Source organism: Physeter macrocephalus, chromosome 7, assembly GCF_002837175.3.
Source record: "Physeter macrocephalus isolate SW-GA chromosome 7, ASM283717v5, whole genome shotgun sequence".
In the NCBI taxonomy this organism is placed as follows: Eukaryota; Metazoa; Chordata; class Mammalia; order Artiodactyla; family Physeteridae; genus Physeter; species Physeter macrocephalus.
In genome coordinates this window covers 72,332,137-72,355,566 of record NC_041220.1, presented here as the reverse complement: position 1 = coordinate 72,355,566, position 23,430 = coordinate 72,332,137, and the positions used below count along the sequence as shown (strand labels likewise).

Here is a 23,430-nt window from a genome sequence, read left to right as displayed (position 1 = left end):
AGGGAAGAAATTCAGCTGAGGACAGAAGTCAGTGACAGGTATGTCATGAAGAACCAAGGCAGATACCATCGTCATCTTGTCAGGACCACGTGGCCTCTGGTCTCTGTTCTTTCTATACATCTGCTCATTCTTTCTCTCTCTCCCCCTTCACACTCAAAACCCATGTTCTCAGCTTCTATGATCCACATTGTGCAAAAAGGCTGCTCAATCCTCCAATCAGATTTCCTCCTAGCTCTAGCCCTCTGACCAAATGCTTAGAGACCCAGTATCCTAATTTAAATTCAATTTCAATTCCCAGGAGAGAAAATCCAATTGATCAGTTTGGGTCAGGTGTCTACCCTGGCTGTGGTTTGGCAATGGAGGTAGGGGTGGAGTCATAGAATATAAATTTGGCTGCAAAGGGGCCACTCTTGGTTGAGGGGAGAGTTCAGAGAAAGAAATCATGGCTTGGCAGACAACTCAAAAGGTATTTACTACCTGGGTTTCTCATGAGTCCTCAGCATCAAGGTGGAGACACGGGAGTTGGTCGAATAGAAAAGAAGGTATATCAGAACTGGTTATATGATCACACCCACAGGAGATAAATCAGTGACACCTTGCCTAAGGTTTCTGGAGGGAGTGGCTTTCAGATCTTATGAGTAGATCTCTGGTAGCTTCCAGTAAGGCTCTAGGTGGGCTCTGTCCTGATGAACAGTTTTTAATAAAGTCTAAAGTCTTGGATTCCCTGGGCCTGGGGAATTTGTGTTTCCACTTTCCTTAATATTCTTAAATCTTCTCTACCTCCACCTCTCTCCACACTCTCTGCTAATGAAAGACTTCTTTGCTATTTTATTTTATTATTTATTTTTTAAAATTGAAGTATAGTTGATTTACAAAGTTGTAGTAATTACTGCTGTACAGCAAAGTGATTAAGTTATACATATAAATACGTTCCTTTTTAATATTCTTTTCCATTATGGTTTATCATAGGATATTGAATATAGTTCTCTGTGTTATACAGTAGGACCTTGTTGTTTCTCCATTCTCTGTATAAAAGCTTACATCTGCTAACCCCATCCTCCCACTGCACTACTCTCTCAACCCCCTTCCCCTTGGTAACCACCGGTCTGTTCTCTATGTTAGTGACAGACTTCTTAACCAGCTGAGAAAAATAGAAGGAATCAGAACAAATTATCTGTTTATCACCAAACTTATTGATTTACCTACATCTGTACTCATATAATCTTCCTTCCCTCCCATACAACAGATGAATCATCTCTACTCCACCTTGTACATTGGATCCCATCTTCTCTCACCTATTTAAGAACTTGGCTTCTTCAATTATCCCATTTCTACTCTACATCACCAGTTTTTGTCTTTCTACTGGAGCATAACCATCATTTTACAACTATGGTGTAACACCGAAAAAAAACCGAGCCCCCCAAAATAGAGCTATAAGTCATCTAGACCGCTGGTTAGCCATAAAGTTAAACTATCAGCAGACCAAAAAATCTTTTATACTCTGGTCCTCTTGAACAAATACTGTATCCCCTTTGAGAAACGTTTTAGCAATATTTACAAATAGCTTTCCAAATTTGTTAAACTGTGGTCATCACCATAGAATAATATGCAATGTACTTGTTCCATTGGCGTCTTCCAGGATTTGAGTCTAGTTATTAGTCTAGAAGCAATGAAATTAGAAGCGATAGGTAGGGGTCTTGAGGAGAATCAACATTCCTCTTCAAAACACCTACTTCAGGATAGGTCATTACAGGTTCTTCAGGCAAGGGGAGGCTAATCTCCAGACAGTAGATGGACTAGATTCCTATTGCTGCTGTCATAAATTACCACAAATCTAGAGGCTTAAAACAACACAAATTTATTATTTTACAGTTCTAGAGGGCTCATTGGCTAAATAAGGAGGAAAGCAGGTCTGGGAGATGCAGCCAAAGAGTTATAGAACACTCACTATTGAGTTTGAATTATTGAAGCAGATGAAGAAGCCGGAACTCATGGAGAAATATAAGAAGACAGAGCTTGTGGAGGAGTCTGAGAAGCTGCCATTTATGGTCACCTTGACTGCAAAGCAGGAGTGTGCACAGAAGTTTGAGATGCCATCGTGTTTGGCTGCCACAACTGCAAAGTGAGAGCTTGTGGCGAGATCTGAAGATCTGGAAACTGCCAGTCTCCTGAAAGAAGGTGCCACAACCTCCTGAGAAGAAAAGTTTCTTTTCTCTGCCTTTCCTATATGCTGTGAGTACGTCTCATTGGCAACTCTAACTTGGAACCATAAAGGGAGGGGAATTCTGGGAAATGTTCTTGGCTTCTCCTCTGCAATGGAGAGATGGTACGTGTAGGTGGCAGTAACGCAAAGTTGACAACCAACAATTCAGCATAGTTAGAAAACTTCTGACTTTGAGAAATTAACTGGCAAGTCAAACTGTGCTTAAATGATAAAGGGCATGTACTGAGTCATGAGACTAAGTCTAGAGGTAGGGATAGCTGTAGTGGAAATTGATCTGGTAGCTCAAAAAATGTGAGCAGGACCTGATATCCTGTCTTCCATGTCTCAGTTACTCTTCATTGCTCTTTGATTCCTATCTTCATAGGCATTTTTTGTTGCACAGCAGCTGCCAGTGGTTCCCTCAGCTACATGCTTCTCAGCTTATGATTGACCAGTGGGTAGGAGAGGATTTCTTCACTCAGATGTCAAAGAGAATTTCTTGAATGTGATTGGTTGATTTAGGCTCTGTGCCTTTCCCAAACCAAACTATGTGACCAGGGGTGATGAGTTCATTCTGATTAGTCGACTCGAGAAGGGAAAACCAATGTTTGGCTCCAACCCCAAATGTCTACTACAGTAGCCAAAACTACTATAGTAGTTTTCAAGGACATGAACAAGTTAAATAGAACAAACCCCTCCTACTATGGCCAGATGGACTGTTGATTAGGTGTCACTACTTTTAAAGTGTGACTTTTGAGCAACTGTATTGAGTCTGAGTGCCTGAGAATTCCCAGCCCTGGTGTAAGGAAGTGATTATTCTCAAGCAGCTTGTAAAGGATGAGGAATACCAAATAACTCAGAGCCACTGCAATAAAGGAAACGCTCCAAATAGCCCCAGGACAAGAAACACATTCCTAAACTTCTTTTGAGGCTTTAAATGTTTGTTAGTTGAACCTTAAACTGAAAATGCCAACTTTTCAATATTATGTTCTCTTTCAATAATTATTCCCTTGAACTGTAGCTCCTAAAACCTAAGCAGGACAACTATAAAATTAGCAGCTAAAAGAAACTTACAGGTTGATTATGAAACAAAACCTGCTATTATTTGGCTTCAGCCTTGGTCCCTGGGGAAAAAAAAGATGTCTGGGGGATCCAAGATGGCAGAACTCAGTTCAAGTCAAAATATTGTATTGCAGTGCCTGAGGCAGGATTATGAAAAGGCTCTGGATAAGCCCTAGTTGCAGCAGTTAACCAAAATTTCATCCCAGAGCTTCAGAAAAGGGGAGGGGGAAAAAAGGAAAAAATACTGAATTTAACGATGTTAGTCTTATTCTCTATTGGAAATATTAATAATATTAATCCAATTAATCCAATTCTTGTTTTATTTTTAATGATCCCTTGCTGTCATCAGAGCATGTTTTTCTTTGTAGAAAATGTCATTCTAGAAAAAATACACTCATGTGACCACATATAAATAACACTTTATTTGGAGATTAGCCTCTCGTCAGAAGAAATCAACCATGAGAGGCCTCATGACAAAGGCCTTCTGACTCATCTTCCTGATACCCTCCCATGGTCCACTGTCCATACAACATCCAGAATGATCTGGATTATTCAAATCCAGATTATAATTATCTGGATTATTCCGGCCACTTAAAGTTTAAGTCAGATCATATCCTGCCCCGGCTCAAAATCCTCCCATAGTTTCTCATCACATTTATTTTTAAATTTTTATTTATTTATTTTTTAATTAAAAAAATTTATTTGTTATATTTATTTATTTTTGGCTGCGTTGGGTCTTCGTTGCTGCATGTTGCCTTCCTCTAGTTGCAGTGCGCGGTCTTATTGTCATGGCTTCTCTTATTGCAGAGCACAGGCTCTAGGCGCAGGCTTTAGCGGTTGTGGTACGTGGGCTCAGCAGCTGTGGCTTGTAGTCTCTAGAGTGCAGGCTCAGTAGTTGTGGCACACAGGCTTAGCTGCTCCGTGGCATGTGGGATCTTTCCAGACCAGGGCTCAAACCCATGTCCCCTGCATTGGCAGGTGGATTCTTAACCACTGCGCCACCAAGGAAGCCCCTCTCCTCACATTTATAATAAAGCAAAGAGCTAACTGCAGCTTACAAGGCCCTGGGGGACCTGGTTTCTGGATACCTCTCAGGTGTGATCTATTATGCTTTCTTGCCTTCACTCTATTCAGTCACATTGGCCTCTATCATTCACTGAAAGTGCCAAGAACAGGCCTGTCTTTGCCTTGTAAAGTCTTCCCTGAGCTATGTGTATGGCTTTCTCCCTCATCTCCTTCGGGGCTCTACTCAGAAAGGAACCTCCTTCAAGGGTCTTCTCTGACCGCTGTATCTAAAATAGCACATTATCTATCTCTAGCACCTTACCACTTTTTCTTCCTATCCCTACTTAAAATTATATTACATTATTACATTATTTCGTCTATTATTTGTCTCTTCCACTAGAATGTCAGCTCCATGAGATCAGACCTGTCTGCTTTGGTCACTGTTACATTCCCAGCGCCAGAAATGTACCTGTGTCGTATGTTGCATGGTTGAATGAGAATAAATCTAACTAGAAATAACCCACTATTTATGTTCTAAGAAGCATCTGGATGAATGAAGACATATTTTGGAGGTAGGATTTAGTGACTGATTGGATATGGGGGGTGAAGGTGTGGGGTGCTATCAAGGATTCCCTGATTTTTGCCAGGAGCACACAGGTGGGTGGAGGTGTCATTTACGGAGAAGAGGAAGACCAAAGAAGCTGATTTGTAGGGAAGGTGAGTTCAGTTTTGGACATCTAAAGCTTGAGATGCCTGTGGGACAACCAAGTGGAGAAGTTAAGCAGGCAGTTGGATATGTAGGTCTGGAATGAGATAAATTTTTTTATTGTTTGAATCTTTTTTGAGCTAGGCTTTAATTGAATCTAAAGGCAACCTATTGACATCTCTGTGGTCAAGCATAATTGACTCTATGATAGACTTGCTAAAGTAAAATCTGACAGTTCACAGTGATAGGGCCTTTCTCTTCTCTAAGTGAAAAGGGAGCTTCCTGACAACCAAGAATGATGGTAGAGGGTTTCCCTGGTGGCGCAGTGGTTGAGAGTCTGCCTGCCGATGCAGGCGACACGGGTTCGTGCCCTGGTCCGGGAAGATCCCACATGCCGTGGAGCGGCTAGGCCCGTGAGCCATGGCCGCTGAACCTGCGCGTCCGGAGCCTGTGCTCCGCAACCGGAGAGGCCAGCTACAACGGTGAGAGGCCCGCGTACCGCAAAAAAAAAAAAAAGAATGATGGTAGAGAACGTTCACTTTTTGCGCAATTGGTCACTTCACTTAAAATCACAAGCTAATTCTTCAACAAAAAGCTTAAATCGTACTGAAGGTGTTCTGCAAGTGAGTAAATGGCCGTTTAACATTGTTGTAGAAGAGTCTCAAGTATGTGTAACTTGCATAGGAAATGAATTCACTCTGCTGTTTCTTCTGGACACTGTTTATTTTAGGTTGCTGAATGGAATGCATATTCCACTTAAAAATTTTTGAGCATAGATTTGCTTGCTCCATTTGTAGAGTGTATTTATTTATTTTTTATTTTTTGGCCGTGCCACACAGCTTGCGGGATCTCAGTTCTCTGACTAGGGGCTGAACCCAGGCCACGGCAGTGAAAGTCCAGAATCCTAAACACTAGGCTACCAGGGAACTCCTTGTACAGTGCATTTAGCAGATAAACTGTGACTTCTTGACTTAAGTGTGTACATCTTGTCCTGGGTAAAAGTGATTCCAGTTTAAAATCTCAAATGAATTCTGCCTTTTATAAGTACTCTAGTTTTTTCTGCAGTTTTTGCTTCATAAATGGTAAATTCAATGAGGACCTAACATTTCAGTGTTATCTGAATCACTGGGAACCTCCTGAAGCATGGAATTTCCGATGTCATGGACACTGAGAGGGGACACGACCTCCCTGCAGTGGTTTGGGCCAGTCTAACATAGTGCCAATATACAATCTTCAGCCCCTTAAACAGTAAATTCTTACCTATGACTATGGAATACAAGTTTGGTTCTCCCTCTAAGGAACTTCACACACCAGCAAGTGGTTTGAGGAAGTGTTTTTATGCCAGAGATGAAGTGGGATGGTGGGAAGAGACTTTTAAGTCCCTGGAAGCATACCTAGTTTGCCTGAAAGATCCTAAACCTAACAAGTTGTCATTCAATAATTCAACCAGCAATTAGTCTATTATGTGTGTGTATGTGTACGTGTGTGCATGAGGGAGGAAGGATACATAGAACACATTAACTTTACTCTCCAGGAACTCATGGTCTAGTAAAATTACATATTTAGAAAAACAGAAGTAAAGATAAAGACTGTGAGAATGTATGATTAATTCTGCCTCAGGGAGTCTGGGAAGGCTTCACAGAGGTAGGAACATTTAATTGGGGTTTTGAAGGATGAATAGTTTAACAGGCAGATGAAGAACATGAAAAGAACTAGGGTTGAAGTTAAACGGGTTCTCAAAAGAATGTTGGGTGGATGTTAGAGCATAGGATGCAGAGATCTGGACCATAATATGTAGGGACATGAGTGATAAGGCATCATACATACTCACATAACACATAATAAAGGTGTTAGCTTTAAAATCATTCCTAGGTTTCCTGGAATTTTTAATATAAACTCCAAGAAAGTCCAGAAGTTACTGGGCTACTTGTGAATAAAAATAAACCTTTTGGGAAAGTCTATTACTAAAAGACAGGCATGTCTAAAGCTGTCTTAAAAGCGAAAGTGGCGGGTGGTGGTGTGATGAATTGGGAGATTGGGATTGACATATATACACCAATATGTATAAAATGGATAGCTAATAAGAACCTGCTGTATAAAAAAAATAAATAAAATTAAATTAAAAGTTTTTTTAAAAAGCAAAAGAATCTTTTTTTAAAAAAAATTTATTTATTTTTGGCTGCGTTGGGTCTTCGTTGCTGCACGTGGGCTTTCTCTAGTTGCGGCGAGCCGGGGCTACTCTTTGCTGCGGTGCGTGGGCTTCTCATTGTGGTGGCTTCTCTTGTTGTGGAGCACGGGATCTAGAAGTATGGGCTTCACTAGCTGTGGCACACGGGCTCAGTAGTTGTGGCTCGTGGGCTCCAGAGCGCAGGCTCAAAAGAATCATCTTTTGAAGACAGAAGAGATTCAACAGGCACCCCCTTCGGGTGAGTTTCTTCTTAGTTGTCTCTCAGTTGGAATATTTGGTTTGAGCACAATACCCACTTTCTTCTTGGCTACTATTCCTTTTTTGGGGGGGGGCCGTGCCACGCTGCATGAGGGACCTTAGCTCCCCCAACAGGGATCCAACCCCGAGCTCCCTGCAGTGGAAGTGGGAGTTTTAACCACTGGACCGCCAGGGAAGTCTCTTGGCTACTATTTTGACAGGTGGAGACATACCTGAAGTCACTACCACTTGATCTGAGATACACATTCTTGGCACTGCCTGTGTGTGACTTCCGTAATACAGGAGTTAAGTAAGATTATATTTTTAAGACGTTTTCATAATTTGATTTGTATTCTTGGGTTTTAATTATTCTGTCATGCAAATTCTGCTAACTTGACTAATTATAAAAAATTAAGTGTTTTCAGTCTTCCTTTGAGATTTTCGGATAGTGTTAATACAAATTCATTTAATTACATAGTGGAAAACAAATATTTAAACTCTGCAGAGTTCTTTTCGATATTTCACACTAGTCTTCGTTTCCCCAGTGCCTGGGCACACGCTAAACAGGCAAATAATCATTTGTTGACTAAAGAAGTACCTAAAAACTTCATTTCCGTCAAGATGTAATTGCAGGAAGCAGCAAATCCCAAAGCCCGAATAATCCAGTTTCCAGCCAAGGCGCTTGGGATTTCTAGTAGGTCTATTAAAGAACTTGACTGTTACCCTGCACAAACCCCCTCGCGGTGTTTAACAACAGAAAACTCCCCTAACCCACAACACAACAAACTGAGAAACCCTGTAAAGAAGATTCGCAGCATTTAGATATTCTATTTAGTACAAGGGCTGAAAAACATAAACTTAAGTGAACTCTTGGTTGATCTAACACCCTTCCTAACTCCTAGTATTTTCAGAGAATCGTGGTAGGTTTCAGGATCCTCAAATACAGCAAGCAATGCAAAACAATCCCTGTTCCTTAAAATACGCAAGTTACCTGCTTCTTCTGACGAAAAATTTCAGGAGAAAAGCAGGCAAGCAGAAGTCTTACTTGGAAAGCAACTCTTAAAAGAAAAGTAGCCCTAATCGTCAACGGCCTCAGCCTGCCCGCCAGGGGTTGGGAAGCGCGGCAGCTGCAGCCGGTGAAACCTCAATGTCACCCGGTCGCGGGCGACTACGGCGGCCGGAGGAGCTGCCGCAATCCGTGCACGAACGCGGCCAGCCGCGGCGCCTCGCTCAGGCTACCGCGAGCCAGGCGTCACCCGGAGACTGTGGGACAAGGCCGACACCTCAGGGTAGCCTCCCTTCTCGGGCTGGCACCGCTAACACGCGGGGAGCAGCCGGCTGTGCGCCTCCCCTCCCCCACTCCAAATCCGCAGACGCACAGGGCACGGCCGCCTTCCGGGAGGTGCTACCACACCCCTGCCCGTCGCCGCTGCTCCCGCCCACTGCTGGGGGTGGGGGTGGGGATTGGGGTGAGCCGACCAGGAACCCTCGGAAAAGCTGCGGCGGACGAAGGGGCCCTTCTAGCCGCGCCTTCGAAACAGCGCTCCTTGTTCTCGATGGTCTCCGCGCGGCTGTCTTATAGAACGCCATTTCCGGTTCCCTTCAAAGGCCCCACGCTGTGCGGCGCAGCGCGTGCGAGGAAGGTATAAAAGGGAGCGAGAGGGCGGGACCGAAGAGGAAGGGGAAAAAAACTAGCGGTAGAGTGGGCGGGGGAGGTGCAAAGGGCGCGCTCGCGCGCCACGTGACCGGGACGCGCCGTTCTTCCGTCGGCCATTTTAGGTGGTCCGCGGCGGCGCCATTAAAGCGAGGAGGAGGCGAGAGCGGCCGCCGCTGCTTCTTATTCTTTTTTAGTGCGGCGGACGAGAGTGGGAGTGCGCGCCGCGCGAGAGTGGGAGGCTAGGGGGGCAGGCCGGGGAGAGGCGCAGGAGCCTTTGCAGCCACGCGCGCCTTCTCTGTCTTGTTGTGTGCTTCGCGCGGTAGAGCGGGCGCGCGGCAGCGGCGGGGATTACTTTGCTGCTAGTTTCGGTTCGCGGCAGCGGCGGGTGTAGTCTCGGCGGCGGCGGAGGCAGTAGCACTATGTCGGAGGAGCAGTTTGGCGGGGACGGGGCGGCGGCGGCAGCAACAGCGGCGGTAGGCGGCTCGGCGGGCGAACAGGAGGGAGCCATGGTGGCGGCGGCGCAGGGGGCAGCGGCGGCGGCGGGAAGCGGAGCCGGGACCGGGGGCGGAACCGCGGCCGGAGGCACCGAAGGAGGCAGCGCCGAGTCGGAGGGGGCGAAGATCGATGCCAGTAAGAACGAGGAGGATGAAGGGTGAGTAAGGGGCGGCCCGGGATAGTCAGGCCCAACTATCCCCCCTCCCCCTCCTTCTCCCCCGCCATTAGGCCTCGTTCCCGCTCTCCGCCCGTGCTCCAGGCTCCCGTGCAGCCTCTTTGCACTGTTATCCCCTGTTCTTCGCCGGGCTCCCCCGGGCTTTCATTTCCTTCTTCCCCTGCCTGCTAATCGCCCCCTCCCCCATCACACACGTTTCCACCTTTAGCCGTCACCATGCTGCTCCCCGGCCCGCCCTTCTTCCCTCCCTCGCCTTGGGTCTCCTCCCACCGACTTGGCCGCCAGGATTTTTTCCCGCCTGTCGAGGGGTACCTTTTTTCTTTTCCCGCTGTCTTCTTTCTCCCCAGTTTTCTGAAGTCCTGGGCATAAAAACGCAATCAGACACAAAAAGTCTTTATGCCTGGATAACTAAGGTTCATTTGGTGCTTTTCACTGCAGCATCCCTAGACGATGCCATTCTTTGTAAGCACATGCTTCGGGGAACGTGTAGGTTGTCCAGCTCAGCTCTTCCCGTCTTGGCTTCAGGCCGAATGTTTTTCAGTATTTTGAGTAAGTTTCGCCTCAGCCTTTTCGTTTTTCTACTGTACACCATCGCACAACGGCTTGCTTGCATAGTCCCCACTTCTCTACGGAACCAACTGGGCCTGGTGAAATTCCCCGAGTCGCCTGTTGGTACGTTGGTTTTGCTCCAAGGGCTTCCCTTAAGTTCCTTGTCGGCGGGGCCTGCACTTGCCTGGAGCTGTTGTACCTCCGGCTTGCTCACCGCCCTTCCCCCACCCCGCAGAGTTAGTCTAACCGCGCACCTTTTTCGCGCCCTCAGCTATTGGGTTCCTCAACTGTTCGTACAGATAGTGTACTCTTACCTTACTTTTTGTGTGCAATTTTCGTTTTTTACAACCCACGCCGTGCCCAGAATCCTTTTTTTGGTCTCTCTTGATTTCTCCTTCCCGCTCTCACCCACTTAAGTTACAGGAGGCCCACCAGCCTTTTCTCATAAAATGAACAAATTCTGTAATGTGCTATGGCTTTTATTCTTTTTTCAGGTTTTTAAGTACTAACTTGTTTCCTCCGATTGGAATACGTTGTTTATGTTATTTAAAGCTGCATAAAGTTTTTTAGAACGCAGCATTTGGGAGCCGGGAACATAATATAGGAGTTAGCAGGAGGGACTAAATCAGGGGTTCTTGGTTGGGTTTTCTTCTTATTCCCGTTACTGATCGCTGATGTTGGGTTAACGCTTCCATTACTTTTTGTAATTGGGGTGTGTGTGTGTGTGTAATTTTTTTCGCTGTAACAAGGAGAAAGGTGTTGGCAGGAAGGTAAAAGCAATAAAATGTCGCTTTAACTCAATATTGGAAAACATTCCATTTATTAGGAAAAAGCACACGCTTTGGAGGGGGGAGAGAGAAGCCCTTCGGAATATAGGATTTAATATTCTCAGCCTAGGCAGACTCTTGTCGGGCTGTTTTGCTGATTGTGCTGGCTTTGGGAGAGTGGAGGCGGGATGGGAAACGAGCTTTTCTTAATTTATCTGGAATTATATATAGCTTAGTTTAAGAAAGGGATATGTTAAATATTTGGAAACTTAAGCCTTTTAACATTTTGGTTTTTTTCTGAATTCTGTTCTTTGGACAGAGGCACCCAAATGATTGTGTAACTTACTGTTTGGGGCGGGCTTTCTGTTCTGATTTTTCAAGTCACAAAGCAGCTGCCTTTGTAGTTATCTACTATTGAACCGAAGTGTAAATGAATTAAAGTTTTTAACCCTAACAATGTCAAAAACTAAAACTAGAATTTTGATTGGTTGCTGTACCGGTTGTTAATTCCCTAGCCATTCAAACTCCTCCCCACGACACTCTGAAGCAGCGACGGCACAGCGGGAAGAATGGTAAAACTTTTAAATTTTATTTCTGTAATATAAAGGTTTCAATAGTCATAACATGTGGAGGTTGTGTATTGGTTAGTTGCCCATTGATCCCCAGGAAATTCTAGACTTTAGTACAGTAGGATATTTTGTACCTGGGATATAAAACCTTTTTAGGCATCATGTGTGATCTTTGGGCAAAATTGATGCCATTACATGGTTTTTGGTCTGTGGTAATGCATGTAATTGTGGATTGGCCAATTAAAGCTTAATATAATTAGTAATGATATTTTTATATTTGGGCAAGAAAGAGTATTTAATTTTAAATTTGATTTGTTTTAAGACAAAAAAATTGTTCTTGTAATTCTAAGTTTAATGTTATACGTGAAGGTTATCTGCTACAATAAAGTGTTGTGTTTTTAAAATGTATTGCATGTTATACTGAAATATTCTGGAAATGTCAGTAGTAAAACAATTTTTAAAGTAGTGATGTATATGCAAAAATGACTTTTTAAAAAATCACCAACCATATTTGTAAATAGAACTTTAATAAGAATTGCACATGTACTATTAAAGGCGTGCTGATGTGGCTTTCCACTACAGCTTAAATCAGATTTTTAGATTTTCAGTGTGATTTGGTTGGAATGTTAATTACAGTTGGTTGGTTGACATGTATTCACAATTGCATGACTTTTTGGAAGGCTGGTAGATGAGTATTGTTCTTTTTATCCCTCCTTTTCCCCTAAATGTCAGTATTTCTGCCTTCAGGATTATGTTTGAGTTTTCCAGGAGTTTCTATCTACCACCACTGGAGTTTAGAGGGCCAGTAACTTGCAGATAGTTGACTTAACATCTGCACAAACATTCTAAGAGCCCAGTTGGGACAATATTTACATTTTACAGGAGCTTATTTTCTTTAACTGAAATATGTCCAGTTTTATATTGGAGATAAAGTGTGACGTACAGAATAAAAGTTGTTTTGTGTTTTTTTTTTTGTTTTTTGTTTTTTTTGGCTGCGCCACTCGGGATCTTCCCCGAGACCAGGGATTGAACCCATGCCCCCTGTATTGGGAGCATGGAGTCTTAACCGCTGGACTGCCAGGGAAGTCCCCAGAATAAAAGTTTTTTTTGATGGAAATTATTCTATTTGGTCCTGTGATAGTTCAGTTTCACTGCTAGGTAATAGTGGCAAACTAAATAATAAATTATAACTGTACTAGACTTTATTACTCCATTACATGTTTCAAATACGTAAGCAGTTATTTTCAGTAATTTGAAAGGATCATAAACTTACGTTTAAAGGTCGTTGATTTGACTCTTGCAGAAATTATATGTGGTCTGTTAGTTAATACTATAACTTTGTAAGTTTTTTGACCTCTTAGGAAAAATGGACAATTAAATATTTATAGTTAATGGACATTTTAGACTGTGAGGTTTACTTTGAGTTTACATTCAACAAATATTTTCATTTTTAAAGTTTAATATTTGACTTTTAAAATAACGTACCCCCGCGTGCCACAACAAAAGTTCCTACATGCTGCAGCTAAGACCCAGTGCAGCCAAATAAATAAATAAATATTTTTTTAAAAATTACTGTCCGGTCAGTTAGCCTCATCCTTTACACATATCTTGTTTTTCTTTTTAAACAAAAAGCCCTCAAGACTTAATCTTTTTGGTGTCTGCACTTGCCACCCTATCTGTTCTCTGTCTCCCAGTTTGAGGGAAATTGGGCAGAAGTTTCCTAATAGTGGTGAGGGTAAGATTGGTTATTAGATATAAAATCTAAGTTTAATTTCTTAAACACATTTCTGTGTGCGTATCTTTTTACAATTCTAACTTGAGACTGAAGTGAATTACAATTTCATCCTAAAACTATTTTAAAAATCAATTTGTTGCAGACTTAAGTGGTTTTTTTTTTTTAAATACAAGAATAAACAGCTATTTTGAGGAGGACATGCCTGTTATACCTCTAGTGGAGTAAAGCGTTTCCACAGTTTACTATGGACCTTTAGAGTAATTATTCACTTCCATAGTGAAATGCCTTCCTGAGTTCACCTCATTATAATTTTTCCAACTTTAACATCCCTAGTTTTTACTTAAAAGCAGTTGCACTGAGATTTCCCATTTTGGTATGAACTCATGTCCTCTATAGGGCTATGATCCTTTCAGTGTGTAGGTACTTTAAAGTTAGTGTCTGGCAAAATATGCATGCCATGTATATAGCAAGCTACGTGGAGACAAGAGTTTTTACTTTCTCATGATTATTGGGGAACTGTAATATTGTAGTAGCTTGCAATTTTACAAGGTAGGTACATTGACTTGCCTGCTTTGTTTTAGGCAAGAAGCAGAATAATCCCGTTCATTTATGAGCCAAAGTACAGCAATACTTTTCTAATAACAGGACTGTTGATCTAGTTCTATAACCATTAGTGTGTAAACTCAAGTGTGATTTTTCCTGTTTGAGGATTTTGTGAATTAATTGTGCTGTAGGTTGTCTCCTGTCTAATTTTTAAGAAATGGGTTTACCTAACACTTTGTTGTGTTAAATATTTGAGATTATAATCTATACCCTAGTGCTTCTGGGGCATCTTGAACATTGTTTGCTTCGTAGAAGAGCAGTTACTTTTAGATAAAGCAGTCTTACACCAAATTTACGGGCCTTTGATTCCATAAGTTGGATTTACTGTAAAGTTGAGATCCTGAGTACATGGGTCTGAATTTTAGCATTCTTCGGAACCTTTGACATGTTTCCTCGGTTAATTGTAGTAATGGATGCCCCCAGATTTGAGATGATTAACACCTAAGGAAGGAGTACTAAATTCTTTTCATTTCAAATTCTTATTTATCATGAAGGATACTAAAAATCGCCTGACCTTTGGGTTTGGAATTGGAGAATATCATTGAAGTTTTTGAGATAAATATACTTGTGGCCCCTTCTATAAATTAAGTGTATACTTACTGTGTATTTTTTTTTTTTAAACATTGCTTGGGTATTGTCATCTGTAAGGGTGCACTTAACATAAGAAGGTTTTGAATGTGCTATTGTGTGTGATTCATGGCCAACATGGAGAATGATTAGTTTTAGCTTGAAAGCATTTAAAAAGTAATAGAATAATAACTTTTTCCCTATTCCAATTAAACCTGTGCACCTCGAGTGTGTGCAGATTCACAAATGGAGTGAAACAACTTTAGTTCTGCTTCAACGTTTTAGTAGATAGGGCACTGAACTGGATGCTGGAAGCGTGGGATCTGTTTCTGTTACTTCACTTCCAACAGTGTGGTCTCAGGTAATATAACATGTTTGTTACTTGGTTTGCTGATTTGTGTGTTGGAAACAATGCTCACCACAGGAAGATTGACTACATAGCCTGCTTTCATAGCTTGTGTGTATTTATCCTGTGCCTTAATAGTTGATACTGCCAGTGGTTTACTCCTGTGGAGTAAAGGTAAGCATGTTTTAGTTTCTGGAGTATTACATATTGTACATTGGAGCTAGACATTTAAGACTGTTTGGGGGTGGAGTGGGGAGACACGGTATTATTACTAGCAGTGTTTGGCCAGTAATCAAGTTGGTAGTTTTTAAGTATTGGGTCCTATTCTGTAAGCTCCTGCTTATCTAGACTTGAAACTACCATAAAGTCCAAACAGCCAGGAAACTCAACTCTAGTTTCCCTACCCCAAGTCCTGTGAGAAAGATAGATGAAAAACTATGAGCTAATATACTCAAAAAGTAACCAATAATGTCATGGAATGAATCTTACATAATTTTCCCCTTATATTATTAAAAAGTAATGTGATTTTAAAGCATTGCAAGATTCTGAAATTCCATCAAGAAAGGTAAAAATCATTTTCTGAGTTTAGTGTTGATATTTAAATTGGTTTCTAATAAAAAAAACTTTATAGAATTGTGAATGTGTAGTAATCTCAGTTAACCAGAACCTTAACCTCTAGGTTAAGGAAACCCCATTCCTTAACCTCTAGGTAGAGGAGAGTTTACCTTATAAAGCTGATTGAGAGTTTATTTTAAAAGTTAAAATACAAGACGTCATTCCTGCCTGGGAATGAAATGAAGAAAAGGGGATATTTTGGGTTAAACATTTAAAGTTTATTCAAAAACCATCATGTTTAATTTATTAGCTATTATGTTTCAACTCACTTATCTTTTTTAGTCATTTAAGTTCATTCAGAGTATGAAGAAATGAGATCTAATATATTACCTAGAGGAATTAATCTTTTTTATTGACTTGTTAAAAGTTTGTCAAACTGTTTCCAAGAGTATTTTTTATACAGATTCTAAAATGATATCGTGATACTACCTAGTTGCAAAAAGTAAACCCCTCCCCATTTTAGGTTAACTACTGACTTAATTTTAAACTAAATCTATATTTTGTAAGGAAAATACTATATTTTATAAGGAAAATAAATAACTCATTTCTTATCTGTTGGTGAGATTTCACTATACTTAATGTCATTTTAGGATTGTAAAGGAATAATTTTAAGGATAAAATACCAGAAGTTTTATTTTAAAAAAGGATTAGTGGTATGCTTGAGTAACATCACTCTAAAAGGTGACAGTGATTGGCCAGTTCTGTTGTGTACTTGAAATGTATATCAGATCGACATGCTGTTGTAGTTTTTAAACTGTCAGAATTTGTTATGAAACCACATATGGAAGGCCATGAGTTGTTAGGAAGTGTTTAAAAGTTACAGAATCCTTTTTTTCCCTTTCCAAAATTGGGAAAAAGTGTAATGATGTGTTTATCATTTACCTTGAATAGGGTAGTAGGGCCAAGTATCTTTATATAATAAAAAATACTTACTGTTGAGTAGAGTGTTAAACCTAGAGACGTCAGTAGTATTGAGAGTAAAGTTCTTAGATGGGAAAAAACAGTATTAGAGTAGTTTCCACCAGCCAGCACTGCTCCATATATACTGCTGTTTATATTTTGAAATTATTCCTTACTGAAGTTACTGGCATTTATGTAGAGTACAGACAAGTCATCAGTGTGATTTTGGAACTACATTTTATTTAAGAGCCTAGAAAACCTAATTTCCAGTCTGTAGTTTTTACATGGGATATTTAAAATTTCTGGGTTAAGTCTTTAGCATTAAAACTCATCTTAGGATCCATTTATATAAAACTCATCCTGGCCTTTTCCCTTTAATGTTGGAAACTTCATATAGCTCATGCAGATTAAAAAAAAAATTTAAGCCATTGAGTAAGTGAAAAAACTGCATTATTTACATTGTGCTCTATCCCTACTAAATAGTAACTTATTTCTGTTGAGCACTTGGGATGTGTCAGACCATGTTCTGTGCCATTTAAATCCTCACTGCAGATAGAGGTAAGCTCTTAGTTCTGGAGGAAGGATTTAAACCCCAAGCAGTTTGGCTTACTGCCTCTAAATGTGTGCTTCCTCTCGAAGAGAATGTCCCACAAAGCAACCTCGATTCTCATTTGGAGAGTTAACTGCACTGATTTGTATAACTTTGTGCCTGTCATTTGATATTATAATATGGTATAATGTCAGTATAAGGCCAAGAGTGTTTCAATTGTTGAGTAGGTGTTTGAAGTTGAATACTGTATTGCCTTTCGGGTGCTAAATAACTTTACAGATAGGATTAAGAAATTAAACTTCATTGATCCTGTAGGTAAAGTCCTACACTTTAATTGGGATTATTGATTCACTTACAAGTAAGGATCAAATTTTAAGCTTGTATTGCAGTATTAGGGGCCCATTTCTGCTACTTGAACGAGTCCTGTGCTGTAGTTTCAACTTCCGCTGCTCAGGATTTTTCTGAAGTTCCAGCTCTCCTTCATTGTAAAGTGTTTTGCACATCTCTGCAGGGGTAAAAGCAACTTGAAAGTCAGTCTTTGTGTTCAAGGCAGCAAAGCTAGTCTGGACAGACACTAGATATTGTGTTTTAAGCAAGATACAGTAATATAACATATAGAAAGTTTAAATTGATACCTTCTTATATATACCATCCTATAATTTGAGGCAGAGCATGTCAGAATGCTGGTGTTTTAGAGAGGCTAAAATAAGTTCCCATTTATCCAGAATTAAGATAACAGACTTTTTCTTATTTGTTACACATGTATATTTTGGTGTGTCTACTGAGTAAAAATGGGGTGAATTTATTTAATATGCTAGATTTAGTAAAGATAGAATGGATTTGGTACAGTATGTGTTCATTGTAGTATATCCACCTGTCTGGTTAGGTTATCAGTTGTGCAGCACCCTTCCTTATTAGAGCAGAAGAAAACGAGTGCTTTTGGGCTGCCAAAACGTAATGAATTTGTCTCAAAGAAGAGCTAGTTAGGCTCTTGCTCAGAGGCTGTTTACTTCTATTACTTTACCCCAAATTTGAAAAGTTTGAGTGCCGCCTAACTTCCTAAAAAATGGAAGTGGGGGGAAGCATTTCAGAATAGCAGCTGCTGATTAATCTGGCAAAAATGAAAACTAGAACTTGTTAAAAGAGCTAAGAAATAAGATGCACTTAGTGTATTAATAAATAGTTCTCTACGTTCAGAAGACCCTACGGGCATGCTGTAGTAGCATAGTGTGTTAGTGGTGACTGACTCAACGTTAAATCATGATTACTCTATTTGATTAGGAAGGCAGAAGAGTGTGTGATATGCCATAGGAAAAATCATTCCAAATAATTGAAGGTTAAAAACAATTGGGGAGAGAGATTAGGAAGGCAGGCAATGCTTGAAGGAAGGTAGACTGACCTCGCATTCTCTGAAGGTGCTGGATAGCTGAAGTTTTACTACATATTTTGCTCTAGTTTTTTGAGAAACAGTAATCATTCTACGGATGTATAAATTATAGTTGACTAGGGCATTTAATATTCTGGATAAATGGGATTTGATTGTTTAAGAAGGATAGCCTCTTCGGTGACCTTTTTTAACTCTAAGGTAGACACATTTAACAACTTCTTTACTCAAGACTCTATTAAACGTGGCAAGTTTCTTTAGAGAACACTTTTCTGGGCCAGTTGATGAATTAGTGTGCTTATCTAGTATTTAAGAAAACTGACTCCCAATGTTGAGAAAAAGTTTGGGGTTTGTGAATTAAAGAATGTGCCTCATTCTTGATTTATTTCTTTGTAATTATTTTTTGTTAATTTTAAATTGAGGACACAACTCAATATAAATATTGCCTTGGTTAAATAAAATCAAAACTAGTTCTGTCTCTGAGGAACAGACCGGACAGACACAGAATTTTCTTGCCTTTCAATTTTAGTTTTTTTTTTTAAAAAGACTTGTTATTCTCTTCAGGTTGAAGTAATTTCAAACTGTTAAATTATCGATGGAAAGTTTCTGTTATAATCACAGAAGTGGTAATTTAATAGTTAAGTTTCAATTTAATTGAAGTTTCTATCTAGAACTTTCCATGAATATCTGAGCAAGAGGTCATTACCTTGAAGTCGTTTCTTTCTCATCCTTAAAAAGATAGCATTGTTCTCTTCACCTTGAAAGAGTAAATGTTGGTAATGTACTTTCATCTATGAAGGAAGTGCTCTGGATCTTTAGGTTAAAAATAAAGGTGCTGAAGGCAATTTAAGTAACTTGGACTGGATATGAAAGACAATGTAATTGAGAAAATACCTCAACTTTTTTTCCCCATGGAATTGGCAGTAAACATTAATAATACCTGTACAACATTGTGGGTGTTTTGTTATGCTCATTTGATTATGAAATATAAAAAGTTAATAAAAGTTACTTAAAGCATGGAAATTTTATTAGCAGAAGTCCTGAATGTAAAGCATATAAATAGCCCAGCTCTAGAATACAGGTACAAGTTGAAAACCTAACCTAAATGGGAAGCACACCATATGCCTAAAAATAAGACTTCTTTTGCGTTAACTTTATTAGAAGTAAGAACAAGTCTGATAAAATAGTAAGATCAGTAACACCTCAGTTAATCTGGCATCTTAGGTTAAGCAGAAGCAAGATCTTATTCTAGGGATGGACTTTGTCCTCTTGTTGCAAGAATTGGCTTTAGTGGCGATATCCTAAAAAGCCCACAAGATGGAGATATTCCTGTTTTAATTTCTTTTCAGAGCTGCAAGTTAGCACCACACCCCCATCGCCACCCCTCCCCCTGACCCACTGCAGTTGCAAAGATAGAAGTCATTGACCAAGCATGATGTTATTCCGATGGTGAAATGGATTTTTAGCCCTCACATAACAAATTCTGACAGTTTATCCTTAAAATAACAATCTCTAGTCCTGTCTCTTTAAAGGGTAGGAGGGAGGTATATGTTAGCTCTTTCGTGGGAGTGGGTAAAGGGGGCAGATGTAAAAGGGATAACAGAGCTGCCAGATCTGAGCTTTATGGCCTTTTGCTGTAATAAAAGTAAGATTTCACTTTCGATTTCTTTTGTGGGGGGGGGGAATGCATTTTTGGTTTTAAAGTGTCTTGGTGGTTTCCACTTACCACCTGTCACTTTTAGCATTTTAAAGGTTTAAATATTTTATTGCTGGTTAACTGAGGTTCTACTGGAAATAAATCATCTAGGTTAATTAGTGGATTGTGCTTCAGTGGGTAATTTTGTTGTTCATTAAATTGCTTACGTGATTACTTTTGTCTTTATTAAGGATTCTTAGCACATCGAAAAAGTTGGTTTACAACTTAATTGTGAGACTTTCCCATTTTATGTGCTAAGAGTTTTGTTAATGAGAGAACAGTTAAGAAAGGAGCTTCAGCATAGACACATGCTAGTTACTGTGATTAATGGGGACCTCATAGCCTTTTTGTAAGTTTAATAAAGATTTGGAAGGGAAATTTCAAGGTGAAATTCTGTTTTGCTGTTACCAGTATTTAACTTGTAATTTAAGAAAGACAGTGTATACTATTTTAACTTTGGGGATACATTTCTCTTTTTGGCAAGTCAAAAGACTTAATCTGCTGCTTGCTCCCTATTTTGTAATTGTGCAGGCGCAGTAGTGACAAACAAAACTTTCCAAAACTGTAATAGGGTGTTCTTGATAATGTGGTTATGTAGGAAGAGTGACATTTTAATACACTGCCCAGTAAATTGGTGCAGTTTTGGGGAAGGTATTATTGATGTGGATACTTAAGGCAAAATTTAAAAAATTTTTTTAGCATTTTAATATTGCTTTTTGTCTTTACAGGAAAATGTTTATAGGAGGCCTTAGCTGGGACACTACAAAGAAAGATCTGAAGGACTACTTCTCCAAATTTGGTGAAGTCGTAGACTGCACTCTGAAGTTAGATCCTATCACAGGGCGATCAAGGGGTTTTGGCTTTGTGCTATTTAAAGAGTCGGAGAGTGTAGATAAGGTAGTGTGCCTTGTGTTCTAATCAGTTAATAATGTAAAATATGTGAATAGTTTGATACAATTAATCTGCCTATTATTTGTGATTTCCCCTTTTGCAGTCATACAAAGGAAGCGATAACAGCTCTTGCCAATACGTTTTATGAAGAGAGTCAGATTCAAGAATTTTTTACTGAAAACTTCCTGTGTGCCAGGCTCTACTGTATTAAAATTAATTTTAAAAACCTTAAAGATGCCTAATTAGAAGGATGTGCTGTGATAAGTTCACAGAAATACAGATTTTGAAATTTGCTAGGCAAGAAACTTCTGACTGAATCATTTTACATTTTAGTCTTTAGGCTACAGGGAAGTAGCAATCATGCTTATATTGCTAATAGTTAAAGGCATGGTGGTTGTCTAGTAATTGATTAACTCCTGATTCTTACTGACCTTTAGGTTAAAATATTGGTATATATTAGCTGATACCACATCACCACAATTGACAGTTTAATTGTGAGCTGGTCAACATATGCCTGGCGTTAGCTATATTTATTTAACTATAATTATTTTTAAGTAAGTTAATAATCTCTGAACTTTAGTTAAGATATACATCTTTCAAATGAAAAATTTCAATTTCCTTAGGTCATGGATCAGAAAGAACATAAATTGAATGGGAAGGTGATTGATCCTAAGAGGGCCAAAGCCATGAAAACAAAAGAGCCTGTTAAAAAAATTTTTGTTGGTGGCCTTTCTCCAGATACACCTGAAGAGAAAATAAGGGAGTACTTTGGTGGTTTTGGTGAGGTATGTGATAATATTTTGACCTAGTTTTTCTTAAAATTAGTGTGAATATAATCATAGGTTTTTCACTGGGTTTTCCAAAGTTGTTTTGAAGTTTGGACAGATTATGCGATTTGTTTTGAAATAAGGCTAGTATAAATACTTTATTAGCAGGTCTTTGAAAGTTAGATGATTGCATTTTCTAGTTTATTGAGGAACTATTGTATGCATAGCATCCTTGGGCATACCATACACAAAGATGAAGTAGACATTTTCTTATTGTGGAATTTACTGGATTAGTAGAAAGCTATAAACAAGAGGAAGAAATTCAGGTTGGATTACCTGAGATGTAGAAGGAAATGGTTCAGTTGAGAATAGGGAAGAAATAAACTAACAGTAGGGTGTAATGGCCTTCTCAATTTAAGCACATGTGTATGTGCAAATTTTATGAGGCTAATTATAGACTTAGATTCCTTTTATGAATTAATGATTTAAAGCTAGGTTGAGGGGGGCTTCCCTGGTGGCGCAGTGGTTGCGCGTCCGCCTGCCGATGCAGCGGAACCGGGTTCGCGCCCCGGTCTGGGAGGATCCCACATGCCGCGGAGCGGCTGGGCCCGTGAGCCATGGCCGCTGAGCCTGCGCGTCCGGAGCCTGTGCTCCGCAACGGGAGAAGCCACAGCAGAGGGAGGCCCGCATATCACAAACAAACAAACAAACAAACAAAAAAAAATAAATAAAGCTAGGTTGAGAAATTTGTGGCTTTTGGACCCAGATACAGCCTGCAGACATCCTTGGTTTGATTCAAGCAGAACATATTGCATGTTTAGTTGTTAGTATTTAGTTAGGAATTGAGATATTTCCCACAAAAATCTGTATATTTAGCGTTTCTTCAGTACTTGTAAGAGCAGGTGACATTGGAACTGCCTTCTTGCCCTGGCAACAGCCATCTAAGATGGAGTAGCAACTTCCACCTTTGGTTACTCATACGTTCTCCAGTTTTCAGTGATCCTCACCATTCCCCATTTTCTCCCAAACACAGTCACTTTTATTCTGTTTTTCTTAAAATTGACTGTTTCCTTCTGCTTGTGCTTGGTGGCTGGGCGGGCATTTGAGTTTGTGACCCTTGAATTAGGTACAAAGTGTCAATACCCTATGAACCTTTTTTTTATAAACAGGTTTAACAACTTTTTAGGTGGAGTGCATATTCTAATTCGAAGACTTTTTAAAAGATTAAAATAAACAGGGAGAGAGACACAGAATAGAGCTTGAGGGCCAAATGCATGTTTTCTTTGTGCATTTTTCCCACTAAACTTGGTTTTGGTGAGGTTGAATCCATAGAGCTCCCCATGGACAACAAGACCAATAAGAGGCGTGGATTCTGCTTTATTACCTTTACGGAAGAGGAACCAGTGAAGAAGATAATGGAAAAGAAATACCACAATGTTGGTCTTAGTAAAGTAAGTTAAGCATCAGTCCTCTAAACTTTCTGTAAAGGCTTCAGTTTGTATGCTTGTGCTTTAAAGATGTCTCATTGGCTCCTTATTTATCAGTCATTTTTTGACTTTTTTTTTTTTGCTTTTATTGGGGAATAGGAGGGAATCATTGTTTTTAAGTGCGTTTTTGTCTAGACTTTATCAAAAGATACTTTTTGAGGACCTGACAAATAGAATGTCGTAAAATTTTCAAGCACATATTTCTTGGATACATCAGAAGTGATTATTTCTCTAAGTACTGGTGATTGGTTTAATTGATAAACTGATTTTGAGGAA

At 39.9% G+C, this 23,430-nt stretch overlaps 1 protein-coding gene across 3 annotated transcripts in view; it reads left to right on the top strand.

The window, feature by feature from the left end:
• The first annotated feature begins 9,199 nt into the window (after positions 1-9,199).
• Positions 9,200-23,430, top strand: part of HNRNPD (heterogeneous nuclear ribonucleoprotein D) — a 17,393-nt gene continuing 3,162 nt past the window's right edge. For all 3 annotated transcript variants that reach the window (XM_007127568.3, XM_007127572.4, XM_007127569.4), the window contains exons 1-5: positions 9,200-9,710; positions 11,560-11,616; positions 20,738-20,906; positions 21,524-21,685; positions 22,987-23,118. In XM_007127568.3, the coding sequence (XP_007127630.2) occupies positions 9,478-9,710; positions 11,560-11,616; positions 20,738-20,906; positions 21,524-21,685; positions 22,987-23,118 (753 nt within the window). In that variant the 5' untranslated portion in view covers positions 9,200-9,477. The remainder of the gene's footprint in view (positions 9,711-11,559; positions 11,617-20,737; positions 20,907-21,523; positions 21,686-22,986; positions 23,119-23,430) is intronic.